The sequence below is a fragment of the Poecilia mexicana genome, unplaced genomic scaffold (genome assembly GCF_051168715.1).
Source record: "Poecilia mexicana isolate PSO_F unplaced genomic scaffold, ASM5116871v1 scaffold_9, whole genome shotgun sequence".
NCBI classification, from domain to species: domain Eukaryota; kingdom Metazoa; phylum Chordata; class Actinopteri; order Cyprinodontiformes; family Poeciliidae; genus Poecilia; species Poecilia mexicana.
Window position 1 is genome coordinate 24399994 of NW_028263378.1, and position 14175 is coordinate 24414168.

Here is a 14175-nt window from a genome sequence, read left to right on the forward strand (position 1 = left end):
AAAAAAAAAAGAAAAAAAAAGTGTTTTTACTCTACATGTCCAGTTCTGTCGGGTTGGTTGGACTCAGATGTCTGTGCAGCTATTTTCAGATCTCTCCAGAGGGGCCAAACCAGACACCAGCCTGGACTCTGGTTTGGCCCCAATCTGAGGTCAACAGCGCCAAGTTGCAAATTGAATTGTATTCAGTTCAACGCAATTCAACTCAAAGAACTATATTTGTCCCTCAGGGGCAATTTCAAGGCACTTTAGTAGTGCAAATGGACTCCAAAGTTATAGCTCGGACAACAGAATTCATAAAATTCACACATACTAATGAATATGTAAATATAAGCACTAGTAGGTAATAACAAGTGCATTCTGATTTATTATTGGTCTACAGACACGATCTTGTCATCTTGCAGTTTCTTTACATATGTTCGTGCTTTCAACAACTTAAAATAGTTCCATTTTGAAAATAAATACAAAGAGTTGCCGAGTGTAATATTAAAAGTTTGTTGGCCTCAATGTTGGAGCGGATCTATGACTAAATAATAATCGAAACGGAAGCTGAACTGGCGGTGAAAGCGAACATGTGGCACCGTTCGTGCACTTTCTCTCATATGGCTGCCATTAAACCTCCAGGTTTCCCTCTGAAGCCCCGACTGTAACGGTGACATTGAGAGTCTAGTCGGTTTAAAGAAGTTGGGGCTCACCCTCTGCGCTGAATTACTTTTACAGCTCAGAACTTCAGCAACCTTTGAAGTGAAAAGAACTGCTTTGGCAGTGAAGAAAAAAAAAGTGTTTCTGGAGGTTGTGGGTTCTTCAGATCTTTTTTTTTTTTCTTTTAAAGTGCGTCGTGGATGTAGTTGAAGTTCTGCCAGAAGTCCCTGGTCTACTTTGATTGTCAACCTGTTCATGGAGTCCAACCAATTCATTACTGGTCAGGTTGTTGGTTTTGATGCGTTGCGGTGAGATGTGGACGGTGTCACCGTCTCTGGGGCTGCGAAGCGAGTCCTAACCCACGTGTTCATGTTGCTACAGCAGTAATTTTTTTACTTTATCTTCTTGTCAGAGCCGCATGGGACATCGAGGACGAGGACGACGAGGACAGGCGGGGACGGGGCTGCACTCTGCAGTACCAACACGCTATGGTCAAAGTCCTGACCCACTTTGTTGCCGAGCCAAGCGAGGCGCGAGGTCAGACCGCCTTCATGCTGGGCTCCGACTGGCAGGTGGACATCACTGAGCTGGTAGGGGACTTCCTGAAGGTAGAAGACCCCCATATAGCAAAGCTACTTGACAGAAGGATCCTGGCTGGACAAGACCCAGGAATGACCACTATCCAGGTAATATATCACGAGATCTACCATAACAAAAAAAAACAAAAATGCGTTGTAACAGAAAAAAACTCTAATTTGCATGAATATTTTGGGTCAGTTTGCGGGACAACTTTATTCACCAAAATTGTTTTATTTTTGTTGGCAAAATAAGCATAAATACAGAGCCTTGAAAAGGTATTTACCCCTCTTGAACGTTCACATTTCGTCAGGTTACCACCTTCCTTTTTTTCATTGTATTTCAATCTGGAAAGACTCAGACGAAGAAAAAGGAACAATTAAAAGATTTAATGACAGCAATGAATAACAGTTCTTTGGCGCTCGGGCCCCGGCAGCTGATCTGAGCCGAGATTTGATGTGAACTCGATGAACATCCCGATAACCGATTAGGGATGCTCTCCCCCGGGGCCCGACACTGGTGGTGGAGGTCTGGAAAGAGTGCCATCCTGGAGCCAAAGGATGAGGGTGGAGAAGGGGAGGTGGTGGGTTGAACGCAGCTGGGAAGCGGCCGATGACTTGGGTGTGGATCCTTTTATGCTGAACTTGATTGATGATTGGACACGTCAGGTGAGGTCCAGCGCTGAGGTCGGAGATGAGCATGACGCCGATGGACGAACGGAGGGGATGGAGTCTTCCAGTTTGAATTTTCGCTATTAGCTCCATTTCAATCTGGAAAGACTCAGACGAAGAAAAAGGAACAATTAAAAGATTTAATGACAGCAATGAATAACAGTTCTTTGGCGCTCGGGCCCCGGCAGCTGATCTGAGCCGAGATTTGATGTGAACTCGATGAACATCCCGATAACCGATTAGGGATGCTCTCCCCCGGGGCCCGACACTGGTGGTGGAGGTCTGGAAAGAGTGCCATCCTGGAGCCAAAGGATGAGGGTGGAGAAGGGGAGGTGGTGGGTTGAACGCAGCTGGGAAGCGGCCGATGACTTGGGTGTGGATCCTTTTATGCTGAACTTGATTGATGATTGGACACGTCAGGTGAGGTCCAGCGCTGAGGTCGGAGATGAGCATGACGCCGATGGACGAACGGAGGGGATGGAGTCTTCCAGTTTGAATTTTCGCTATTAGCTCCATTTCAATCTGGAAAGACTCAGACGAAGAAAAAGGAACAATTAAAAGATTTAATGACAGCAATGAATAACAGTTCTTTGGCGCTCGGGCCCCGGCAGCTGATCTGAGCCGAGATTTGATGTGAACTCGATGAACATCCCGATAACCGATTAGGGATGCTCTCCCCCCAAAAAGGGGCTGAGGCCGGGGCCGAGGCCCGAAGAAAAGGGGGACCTAAAACTTGTGAGCTGCCTTGAGGGTGCGGAGAGAAACATCACAGTACTGGTAGTCGCCAAACGAGTGCAGAAGTCTAGAAGGTGTTAAGGAAGAAAATATCTAAATTGGATAACTTTTGGAAAAAGTTTGGCTCCCTCTTCCTCTGGATCCCAGGTCCTCTCGGCGGGCCATGTGTAGCCACAAGGAAAACAATGCGTGTTGACGTCACAGAATTACAGAGTTTAATCCAATATAAGACAATGCACAGAAACTACCGAACAACGGAGACATACATTCATTTACCTGACATAAATGGAAAGAAGAAGAAAAGCAAAGACATCTTTGGAGAGTTGCCAGAGCAAATCTAATGTGTTACTTCTGTGTAGAAAGTTTTATCTCCTTTAATTTATTCAAATAAGGCGTATCTTTGCTCATCCAATCCAGGAGCCATCTCTGGCCCCTTATCTGAAGCCTAAAACCCCTGCAGTTTACGGCCTTTCACAAATGGGCGCGAAAAGCCGGAACCTCCCCTGTACTGCTCTCCACACAGACAAAAGGCAGTTCAAACGATCCTAGCAAACCATCCGCTGCAGCCACAGGCAAAACAAAGGTCAACAGGCCAGAATAAGTCACTGATTTAAAACCACAATTTAGGCCATTTGAGTCAAGACATGCTCAGTTTTAAAATTAGCTTATTTTAAATTTATTTTCTTAACAAAGGTGAGAAGCTGGTAGGAGGAATCAAATTTGATTGCTAGAGGGGTTTTCATGATATCATGAAGCCCATTCAAAGAATGAAGGCATTCTAAGAGAAAGGCTGAAAAATACCAGGCAAGAAAGTGAAGGATAGTTGAAGGCGCGGAGCCAGGCAGGAGATGGGATCAGTTTCGGGGGACACGATCATCTGGAGACAGGCTGGAGGATAGGTGCCTGCTATATGGGAGCCCTGCTGAAAATATGAGCGAAGAACAACTGAGACATGGGCCAACAATGAGAGGAAGGCTAGGACATGGGCCAGCCGTAGGGCAGGCCATGCTGGGACATGCCGAAAAACTCGGACGTAGAAATGAATGATTGAAGATTTAAAGACAAAATTAATAACGGTTCTTAGGAAATGAATGACAGTTCTTTGGCACTCGAGCCCCGGCGGAATATTTGAACTGTGATCTCGGGTGAACGCCCCCGACTCTGATTAGGGATGCTCTCCCCCCCAAAAGGGGCTGAGGCCGGGGCCGAGGCCCTAAGGTGAGAGGAGGGAAAGGGCAACTAATCCACCTGTACATACTGCTGTAAACACCGTCTTATCTGAGCTCTTCATAAGAAACATGCAAAGGTAATAAAGCGAAATAACACAGACATGAAGCAACATGGTTACATTTCTCTAAAGCAGCAACTTTGAACCTGAACGGTCAGCTGAAGCAGATCTCTGACACCAGAGCTGGGCTACTGTTAAGCTATGAGGCTTGTTGAGCTTCGTCAGGCTTCGGAAGCTAAAGCCCGAACCGTAACCTCCCCCGTTAATCTCTGACACTAACGACTTGAAAATAGAATAAATACATGTCCGTTAGAATGTTTAGATACTTAATTAGCACATTTTTACAAGAACAATGGCAGAGAATATTGCCTACTAGCATAAGCTAAAGTTAATGTTAGCCACAAAGTTTAAGTAAAACTCACTGTCGTGTCAGTGAATGTATAACTAGGCGTGCATCTTAAACATTTCTCCAGCTGACTTGTTGGGGCTTCGGATCGATGTACAACCTTGGCCAAGCACTGCAAGCACCTAGTGCAAATGATAATTGTAATGGATCGGAAACAATCGAGCCGCTCCGCCCGGAACGCGGAAACTGAGGTGCAAAGAGTCCATAGTGGGACTCTGAACCTGTGAGTTGATTTGGGGGACAGGAGGAGGAGAATGCTGAGAGGAAAGAAAAGGCACAGCATACAAGTGGTCAGCCAATAGGGATGTTGATCACGAGAAAAGGTGAGGCACTGATGGAAGGAACAGATATGAGGTGACAGATGCCACGAGGAACTTGGTGGAAGAAGGCCAGCAGTGATAAACCATAACATGATGCCAGGCTGGAGACAGAGTCAGCGGAGGAATACTCTGCGAGAGTGAGACCAGGCAGGAGGAAGCAGGACAGCTTGGTGGTTAATGTGATGGCGGGGCCAGGCAGGTGAGCATGAACAGCTTGGGGGCTACTGGGATGGAGCGGAGCCGGGCAGGTGAATGGGGGCCAGCCATGGGGATACGGGGCGGCGCGGAGCCGGGCTGGAGGGTACGGGTCAGCTTGTGGGGATGCAGAATAGCCTGAAGAAAGGCTGAACGACAGGTGCGGGCTGGAGAGGCGCCTCGCTGGACAGACAGAGGGAACAGCTGGGACATGGGCCAGCTGAGGCGGCGCGGAGCCGGCCTGGGGGGTACGGGACAGCAGAATAGCCTGGAGAAAGGCTGAACGACAGGTGCGGGCTGGAGAGGCGCCTCGCTGGATAGACAGAGGGAACAGCTGGGACATGGGCCAGCTGAGGCGGGGCGGGGCCGGGCTGGGGGGTACGGGACAGCAGAATAGCCTGGAGAAAGGCTGAATGACAGGTGCAGGCTGGAGAGGCGCCTCGCTGGATAGACAGAGGGAACAGCTGGGACATGGGCCAGCTGAGGCGGCGCGGAGCCAGCCTGGGGGGTACGGGACAGCAGAATAGCCTGGAGAAAGGCTGAATGACAGGTGCGGGCTGGAGAGGCGCCTCGCTGGATAGACAGAGGGAACAGCTGGGACATGGGCCAGCTGAGGCGGCGCGGAGCCGGCCTGGGGGGTATGGGGCAGCAGAATAGCCTGGAGAAAGGCTGAATGACAGGTGCGGGCTGGAGAGGCGCCTCGCTGGATAGACAGAAGGAACAGCTGGGACATGGGCCAGCTGAGGCGGCGCGGAGCCAGCCTGGGGGTACGGGTCAGCTTGAGGGAGTGACTGAGAAGGCACAGAGCTAGTCAGGAGGGTGAAGGCCAGCTGGGTGTTACAGACTGGAAAGAAACCTTAAATTAAGGGTGTAAAGGACAGAGGGGAAAGATATGCGAAATATTGACAGGATAACATTCACTTGCATGAGGTTGACCAACCACCACCAGAGAATTGCGCAGTGCTCGTCTGGCACTGGATGTTAGCGTAAGGCCAAGAGAGTACCTCGAGACTGGTGAACGTAGTCGAACATAGACTTTTTTTTTTTTTTTTTTTTTTTTTTTTCTCTCCCCTCAAGGTTGCATGCATGCAGGGCTTGGAACTACGATGAGCATGAAGAAAAAGCCGAGACTCAGAATGGGGATGAAAACTGAGGAAATATACAGGCAGGATGAGATTAAGCTTGAAATGGGTGACTTGTCTAATAGCAGGACTGGACACAGCACAGGCAGGGAGATAGCTTATCGGCAATGGTGTTAAAATGACCAGATGCAACACGCAGGTATGCTAAATTAAATGGTGGCGATAGAAGACATGAGACAGATGGTGGAGGATTGGCTTATAGTTAAAACACAACTTATAGTGAGCGATGATCGGGATCGCTTGCTGACATTACTCTCCGGAAACAGGTTAGACAGTGAAACGAGTTAGAAAATGCTGAGGACTTGAGCTGCTGAAATGGATGATGCAAGCGAGAATTCATGGCTTGTTTAATTGATAAGGTCTGGAACGATTGTACCGAGATTGTCATGGAGGGATTTAAGTCAACTTCACGATCTGTGGCCAGCAACTGAACAGCGTGTGATGCCTCACAACTGAGGCAAAACTCCTAATTACTGGATGATTAATACGTACTCGTGCAGAGACAATTGGCAATATGACTTGAATTATGACACAGTCAAAGACAGCATAGTCTTCGGTTGACAAGTTGGCTGATAATGGAGCTGAAATAAAAAATGCGGTAGCCGACACACCCGAGACAATGGGCTGCATGGCTCTCAGTAGCTGAGTGCGCATACGAGTGCTGATATATGAATGAGTAATCCCTCTAGGCTGCCCCGACTCCAGACGAGTTTAACATGAGGGCATTGGCTTATGGGGGCAGAAGGTACACTGCAGTAAAACTACCCATACGAGGACATTTCCAAAGCGTTCAATAACGAGGGTCCTACACTCTTTAGAACATATCAGCGGGCTACAGGCCACTAGTCGACGAGCTGAAGGTGCTACATTGTATAAACTTTCATTATTATTTAACGTTGCCTGCCTCCAACGCTTGCTCGACTCAGTCGGTTAATTGAGGAAACTGTGCAAAGCTCTGCGAATTGCTGGTTGCTGCCATAATTCGAACACACACGGAGCTGAGACAGCAGCAGCAGGTCTCTTTAGCTGTCGCACGGGAGTAAACCCGGTGAAGAATCTTAGAGCTCGAATGGCGTTTTAAAGCGCCTCCCCAAACACGACAAATCGATTCTTCAACATGCAGTTAAAAGCTCTCGAGAATATTGGGCGCAGCCTGAGTGGCCTACGAGTTCGGGAGAGAATAGGCTAATTGAAATGCAGTTCGTAATAATGCGAATGAGACATGAGAATGCTACGTCTTACCCCGACAGCCCGAGATGGGCGTAGAGAGGGAAATCCGGAAAGGTGCTGACCATGGCGGCATGCGGAAGAGAGAGAAGCTGTTGACGTGTCTGACCCATCGCGTGGCAACGGTGTGAAGACGATGCGAGAGCGGTGGTGGAGAAATGGAGGGAGAATGGATGGTGAGCTGGGAGAAAAAGGTGACGTGGATCGGTGCAGCGAGACCTTGGCGGGCGAAGGAAGACGGCCTTGCTGCTTCCGTCGGATCCTCTCTTCGTTTCTGTCGTCTTTTACGTGGCATATTTTAACAGGCTGTCTCCTCCACGTAGAGCTCCGCAGTTAGCTAGCTGGACTCACTGACTGTGCGGGAAGCAATTGCGTCGTGCGTCATGGCAAAAGTTAAAAGGTAACGAGGTGACGGGGCTTATTATGACGTTTTTCGAAGGTGGGACGAGGAGTACGGGAAACCCCAGATAGGTGAGAGATAGGCGGGTGAGCCTGCTTGAAATAATCGAGGCTGAGGTCGGGAGAAACATCTCTTGCAACAGAGGAGCGTCTGAGGGGAAAAGAAAAGGCCAACGCAGGATGAGAGGTAGAAGGACGGAGAATCACGAAGCTGTGGAGAAGATGAGACGTGCTGGCTGAGGAGCTGTGGCGAGCAGATGAACGGATTGAACGCAGCTGGGAAGCGGCCGATGACTTGGGTGTGGATCCTTTTATGCTGAACTTGATTGATGATTGGACACGTCAGGTGAGGTCCAGCGCTGAGGTCGGAGATGAGCATGACGCCGATGGACGAACGGAGGGGATGGAGTCTTCCAGTTTGAATTTTCGCTATTAGCTCCATTTTGATAGATTTCACGTGATTAACCAACACAAAATACTACATCGTAGTAAAGTGGAATCACAAAGATACATGGCTGCCTTTTTTGCTGCTGCAAGTCTTTTGTCTGCTCCATCGTTTCACATATAGAAACAATAGAAATCCCATAAAGCCCACAGCAGTGGCTGTCATTAAACCATTCAAAAACCTGTGATGCCTTTAAAGAACAACTTGTTTTTTTATTGAGATAAAATTACAAAGAGGTGAGTACTGAAGCTACTACTTTTGTACAACACAAATGAATGCCACACCTTTCTGCCAAGCTTTCCTTTCCTCTCTTCTTCACAAATAAACTCTTCTTTTTTTTTGGTGTATCACTGAGTCCCAGTAAAAACACTGAATGTTCAAGGAGTATGAATACCGCTGCGAGGAACTTGAGGACAAAATAGAAACTCCTTCCTGTTACCGTGAATTAAAAGAATATAATATAGTTGTCAAAAAAAAGAGTTTTGTTTTTTCTTCCTTTTCCCGTAATCAGAACCAGACGGCTGACTCCTTTGTTCAACTTCTTGGCTTTCTGTGAATTTACTAAGCATTCCAATGTAATCTTTGTTTTTTCCACATATTTACACTTTTACACCTTATCTCTGCTGAACATGTAATGCTCTGCTGAACATGTAATGCACTCCTTATCCAACAGGGTCCAGCACTTGTGATTCTTATCCTTTTTTTTTTTTTTTACCACAAGCTACAATCAGTAAGGCTCTAAGTTTTCACTCAGCCAGGAAATAAAAATGATCGTGTAAAAACCTTTGGGCGTATTTGTGCTAGAGAAAGATTAACGTACGAGTAATGTACTGACGGAACGGGAACACATTGTTTATTGCAAAGGCAATACAAGTCGGGAAGACCATTGCTGGTATTTGATCGGTGCGTTCTTCTTGTCCAGAGTGGACAGGTGCTCGGCCGTGAGTTGGCCTTTATGGGCCTGTCAGCTCTTCACACTGACTGAGTGAATCTCAACCTCCTAATGACATCAGCAAAAAAATAAATAAAAAAAAAGCAGAATCTTCTTGGCGTTGTGGAGGGCAGACATGTGTTCACCTCCACAAACTCTCTCGCAGACTCAGAAAAAAAGCACGGACCTGAGAGCGTGATGAACGCAAAGGTCTGACAGCTGCGATTACCTTCGACAGTCCGCATGTCACCTGATACACGAGGAGACAGTGGCGCGCATATGCACGCACAGGACGACAGTCACAGCTCAGGGTTCAGCTTTCGTTCTTACGAAAGAACTGAAATCTCTCTCATTGTTGTTTAAGGAGAAGGAAGTTTTGTCAGACAGCAGTAGACTGATCTCTTTGGGTGGAAAAACAAAACTGCACTTTTGAGAACTGCTTTGCATTAAGTTTGACACTTTTTATGCAAGATTAACCTATGGAAGAAAGAAACATTTTTCTAAACCACATGCAACTCAGAGCGATCCATTTTCTTGCAACATCTTCACAGCCTGTCAATCAAGCAACATAGGCGACGGTGAATATCTGCCGAGATTTTCCCATGATCAGCTTTTCAAATGAGTTGCTCTCTTTCTGCGTCGTGCCTTGTTCGTCGTACTGTTTACGTCTCTCGGGGAAGACTTGGTGTTTAGAGGAGAGATGCAGAGGGGGGGAAAAAAAGGAATTAAAGTGCTGGAAGTGCATCCTTTGTTGTTGACGATCCACTTTTACGGGCCAGTCAATCGTTTCTTGAAAACGTTACGTGAGTAGGTGCATTTGGCTCTCCTGTTCCATGAAAAGCATGTTTGTTTGGTGCTCCGAGCATTATGATGCGGAGGCTATATGGGCTTTTTTTCTCCAGGGTAGGGGGATGTTAATGGAAATAAGAATAAGTTAAAAGATCGGCCAGCTATGAGGGAGCAGCTGCTGAGAAGGTCTCGACATGTTCTGTTCTTCATGAAGACATCTCATCCAAATACTTGCTCCGTAGCCCAAAAACTTGGGGAAATCAGTTTTTTTAAATAATGATCAACTGACCATCAGGAAACAAAATTGAAATGATCTATGACTTCCTCCAAGTTAGCCAAATTGATCTATAGTTGAACCATGCTGAACATATTGAAGCAGCTCAAGTAATGAAGAATCCATTGGACTTCTCCAAACAAAAGAAGTCCAGTTTTATCTTATATATAAATATATATATATATTTTTACCATCTTTTGAAATTATCTGTTTTTCCTCTGTCACACTTTGATTTTGCCTCCAGGTCTTGTCCCCACTGTCCGACTCAATCCTGGCGGAGAAAACTGTCACGGTGGTGGACGACAAAGTGACCATCGCAGAACTGGGGGTCCAGCTGGTGACGGGACTGTCGATGGGCCTGCAGTTGAGTCCAGGAAGTAACAGGGCCATCCTGGCTACGACCAGCACACAGGAAGTTCTGCAGAACCCCAAACAGGTCGGAACAGATTATGTTTATCAGAGCAATCTGTGGATTTATTAAAGGAAGTCATAAAATACAATTTAGATGATAATCTGTGATTAATTTCAGAATTTTCCAATTAAACATCTTGTAAAGTATAATTAATTTTGCTGTGTTTATGGCACTTACGGCAACAGGATATTAAACGCGCTGTTTTGTATCTGTCTACCAATATTTTTTTTTTTTTTTTAGGCAAACAAAAACACTTCTGGATCATTTAGATAATTTTGGAAGATAAAACATGTGGGGTTATATGTTAATGGGAATAATCATTATCTGTTTTGAAAAGTGGAAACGGAGCTGTAATTACCTCGTCTTCTCTCTTATTGCCACGCTAGCCGCTACGGCGTCTAGCTTCGTCCAATGCTGATTGTAATGTATGACATTAAAACCAAATACATGTAATTGCGCAGCATTTAGGCAGGTCTGATTACCACAGAGAATGGTGTTAATTTCACACAGTAGTGTTTATGTTTCCGTGCATAAAATTGCAAGTTTTCTCAAACATTTCAGTAAAAAAAAAAACCTGTTGTTTTGAAAGGAAAAGGCATATTCCTCCAGACAGATGAGGATGAACAAATTGTGAGCCTTCCTGTGCTCAAGTACACACGTCTGTTTGTTTGTTCGTTCCGCGCTCTCCCCCCTCCCGGCGGTCTTAAACTCGAGGTTTGAGAGCCGGAGTGTGACAGACATGTTTTTTTTTTTCCTTCTTCTTCTTCTTCTTGGGCAGCAGCTAAAAGTGGAAACTTAATCTCAGAGCATGCGAGTGTGAAATCACAGCCACGGCACCAAAATATGACTTGTATTCAAAATGCGGCTGTTCTATCAAACTTTCCGTCTTGCTAATTTGGTAAGGCAACTTGAATTGTAGCTTCTTTGATTTACCAAGCCCTCTCGTGAGTTCTCTGTGCTTTGCTACTTTCCTTAACCTCTCTTTCCCTAGCAGAAGAGGCGGGGAGGGAACAGGCGCTTATCTCTACATCTCCTCACGCGCAGTGTGAAGATAAGCAGGCGGCGCTGCAGCGTTGCTCGTCTGGTGGCAGTAATTAGGAAACATTTGCAGACCACAGTGGGGAGCTACTTGTTCCTCTTTTGTCCTTCGGCAACATTAAACGGCCAGTTGTTAGGCTTCAGCACAAGGCGGCTTTAAGAGCAAATATATGGCAAATCCTTATTGGCACGAGCAATGTTTGATGTCGCCCTTTGATCTACTTTTTCTTTCCCCTTAATCTGTTTCCCTTTTTAACTTTCGAGAGAGTTGCCACGGAGTTTGCGAGCTTTATATTAGATTTCATTCAAGCCATAAATTCCATCTATCCATTCGTTTGTTATCCATCCGTCCATCTGCTTGTCTGCTACCATTGAAATGGATGCAAATTACAGTTTCTGATGAGTTGGTTGGCGTAAATGACTTCTCGGTCATCTGATTAAATAAAGGTCGCATAAATACTTCCCTCTGTCTCTCTCTTTCTCTTTTTTCTTCCTTTCATCTTCCCCTCGTTTCTTCTCTCTCACTCTGTCACTCACCTAACAGTTTTAACCTTCAGAGATAGCTCACATGATCTGCTCCAGTCTTTTCCCACAATATAAAGTTGGAAACAAGTTTTACAATTCATGTAAAATAATGTCTTGACACCAGAAGGGCATTCCTCAGACAGATATAGGTCCTATTGCATTCACGTTGTAGAAATGAAATAGTTTTGAATGTATTTGCACATATTATATTGTATGTTTAAGATTTTTGTAACTATGTCTTTTTATTTTTGGTATGCTGCCGTTCTTGGCCAGCTCTCTCTTGTACAAGAGATATTGTGATTTCAATGAGAAAACCCCGGTTAAGTTATTATGATTATTGTTTCTATAAGTTTTATTTCCTCTGTCTTTTCCTTCCCCAGGAGGCCTTGATCAGCGCCTGGCTCCAGTTCAGTGACGGCTCTCTGGCTCCGCTGGATCTCTACAACACAGACTTCTTCGTGCTGACGGCCATGTCTCTGAACGAGAGGGTGGTGACGGTGCAGCAGGACCCCTCGTGGAAGTGGCCCATCATCGTGACGGAGGCGGAGGGTCAGGGCTTGTTCATCAGGGTGGAAATGACTGTCAATGAAGCTTGCCAGAAGTTCAAGCGCCGCAGCGTCCTGGCCGCGGGGAACTGTAACGTCAGGGTGGCGTTTGGTCCCGGCGAAGGCTCGAGGGGAGGCAGCAACGACTACGGCCCGGACGGAGACGACGTGGAGAACAGAGGCAGGCTCTCATCACAGGACAGGACCGGCCTGGACACCCACTACTATGGCAGCTCCGTCTCCGACATAGAAGACGCGGGGTCGAGGAGAACGACCACGACCAGGAGTGCTATCATTCGCAGGCCTAAGCTCTCAGACGACAGAGGCCGAAACATGCCGATTGACTTTGCAGACTTCCCCGCCCAGGTGGATCTGCCTCACGGCCGCAACACCGACGACGACCTCATGCACGGCGGTCGCGGACTCACCGACCTGGAGATTGGCATGTACGCCTTGCTCGGCGTCTTCTGCCTCGCCATACTGGTCTTTCTCATCAACTGCATTTCCTACACCCTTAAATACCGCCACAAGGAGCTCTCCATCGAGGGCCAGGAGAACCTGAACCACGCCCACGACTGGGTGTGGCTGGGGAACGAGGCGGAGCTGCTGGAGAGTCAGATCAGCCTGTCGCCGCAGCAGGAGGAGCAGACCTCCATGATAGACTCCAGCAGTGGCCTGGAGGAGGGCAGCCACCTGCTGAACGGCGGCTCCGTGCAGAAGAACGTGCAGGGACAGGTGCACCGCGCCGCGGACACGGCGAAGGACGTCAAAGGAGACTCTCCCACCACCAAGAGGAAAAGAGTGAAGTTCACCACGTTCACCACTCTTTCTTCGGACAATAGCCACCCGGCTGTCAGCACGCTCACGGGAAGCCACAGCCAGGACATTAAGTGGGTGTGCCAGGACGTGCAGCTGGGAGACTCCAAGGAGTTGCGCAACTACATGGAAAGGTTAAACGACAGTGCTTTAAAAGAGGTGGCGTAATGTACAGCGTACACTTGCTACAAACTCACCCTTTTGCCTTTCAGAGGAGAGTGGGTCTCAACAGATCCGTGTCTGGGGAAAGAGAAGGAGGAGGAGGACGTTTGGACACAGAATCACCTCAAACTGCCAAAGGATCTTCAGATTTAAGAGGACGGCCGTGAATCCACTCATTAAAAAAACAAAACAAAACATACACACACAAACAAGGCAATCAGGTGGATCCTTTTCCTTTTAGTTCATTAGATGATGATCTTTTTATTGTTGTTTTGTTAATACAGGGATTAGAATCCAGGAACCCAGGACGGATGCTGACATTCAAGTGGCTATTAAACGATTTTTAAACAAACTCTCTACAACAGCTGGATAGACGTTCGGAACGTGTGTGCACATCAAATCATTTTGGAGGTTTTGTATCGCTTTGGATACTCATTTCATAAAACACACAACCCCTCCCCCCTCCCCCCCCCGTTCGATGGAAGAGTTCTGGATGAAAACGGGCCAAGATGACCTTCTGCATGTTGTTGGTACCAAGAAAAAAAAAAGGCACAAATTTCCAATTCTTTCTTATCCTTCTTTAGCAAGGCAGAAAACCTGTTATGTACAAACCGAACATTCTCCAAATCATTGTATTGTTGCTCTGTATATTGTATTTTCATAACAATTAAGGAATACACAATAATGTCCAGACTGTGAA

At 46.8% G+C, this 14175-nt stretch overlaps 1 protein-coding gene across 1 annotated transcript in view; it reads left to right on the top strand.

Moving 5' to 3' along the window:
* si:dkeyp-14d3.1 (transmembrane protein 132C) overlaps positions 1 to 14175 on the top strand; it is a 169706-nt gene extending 155531 nt beyond the window's left edge. Inside the window, exons 7-9 of the mRNA XM_088009034.1 lie at positions 1052 to 1325; positions 10222 to 10413; positions 12333 to 14175. Coding sequence (XP_087865160.1) covers positions 1052 to 1325; positions 10222 to 10413; positions 12333 to 13481 — 1615 coding nt within the window. The 3' untranslated portion in view covers positions 13482 to 14175. The remainder of the gene's footprint in view (positions 1 to 1051; positions 1326 to 10221; positions 10414 to 12332) is intronic.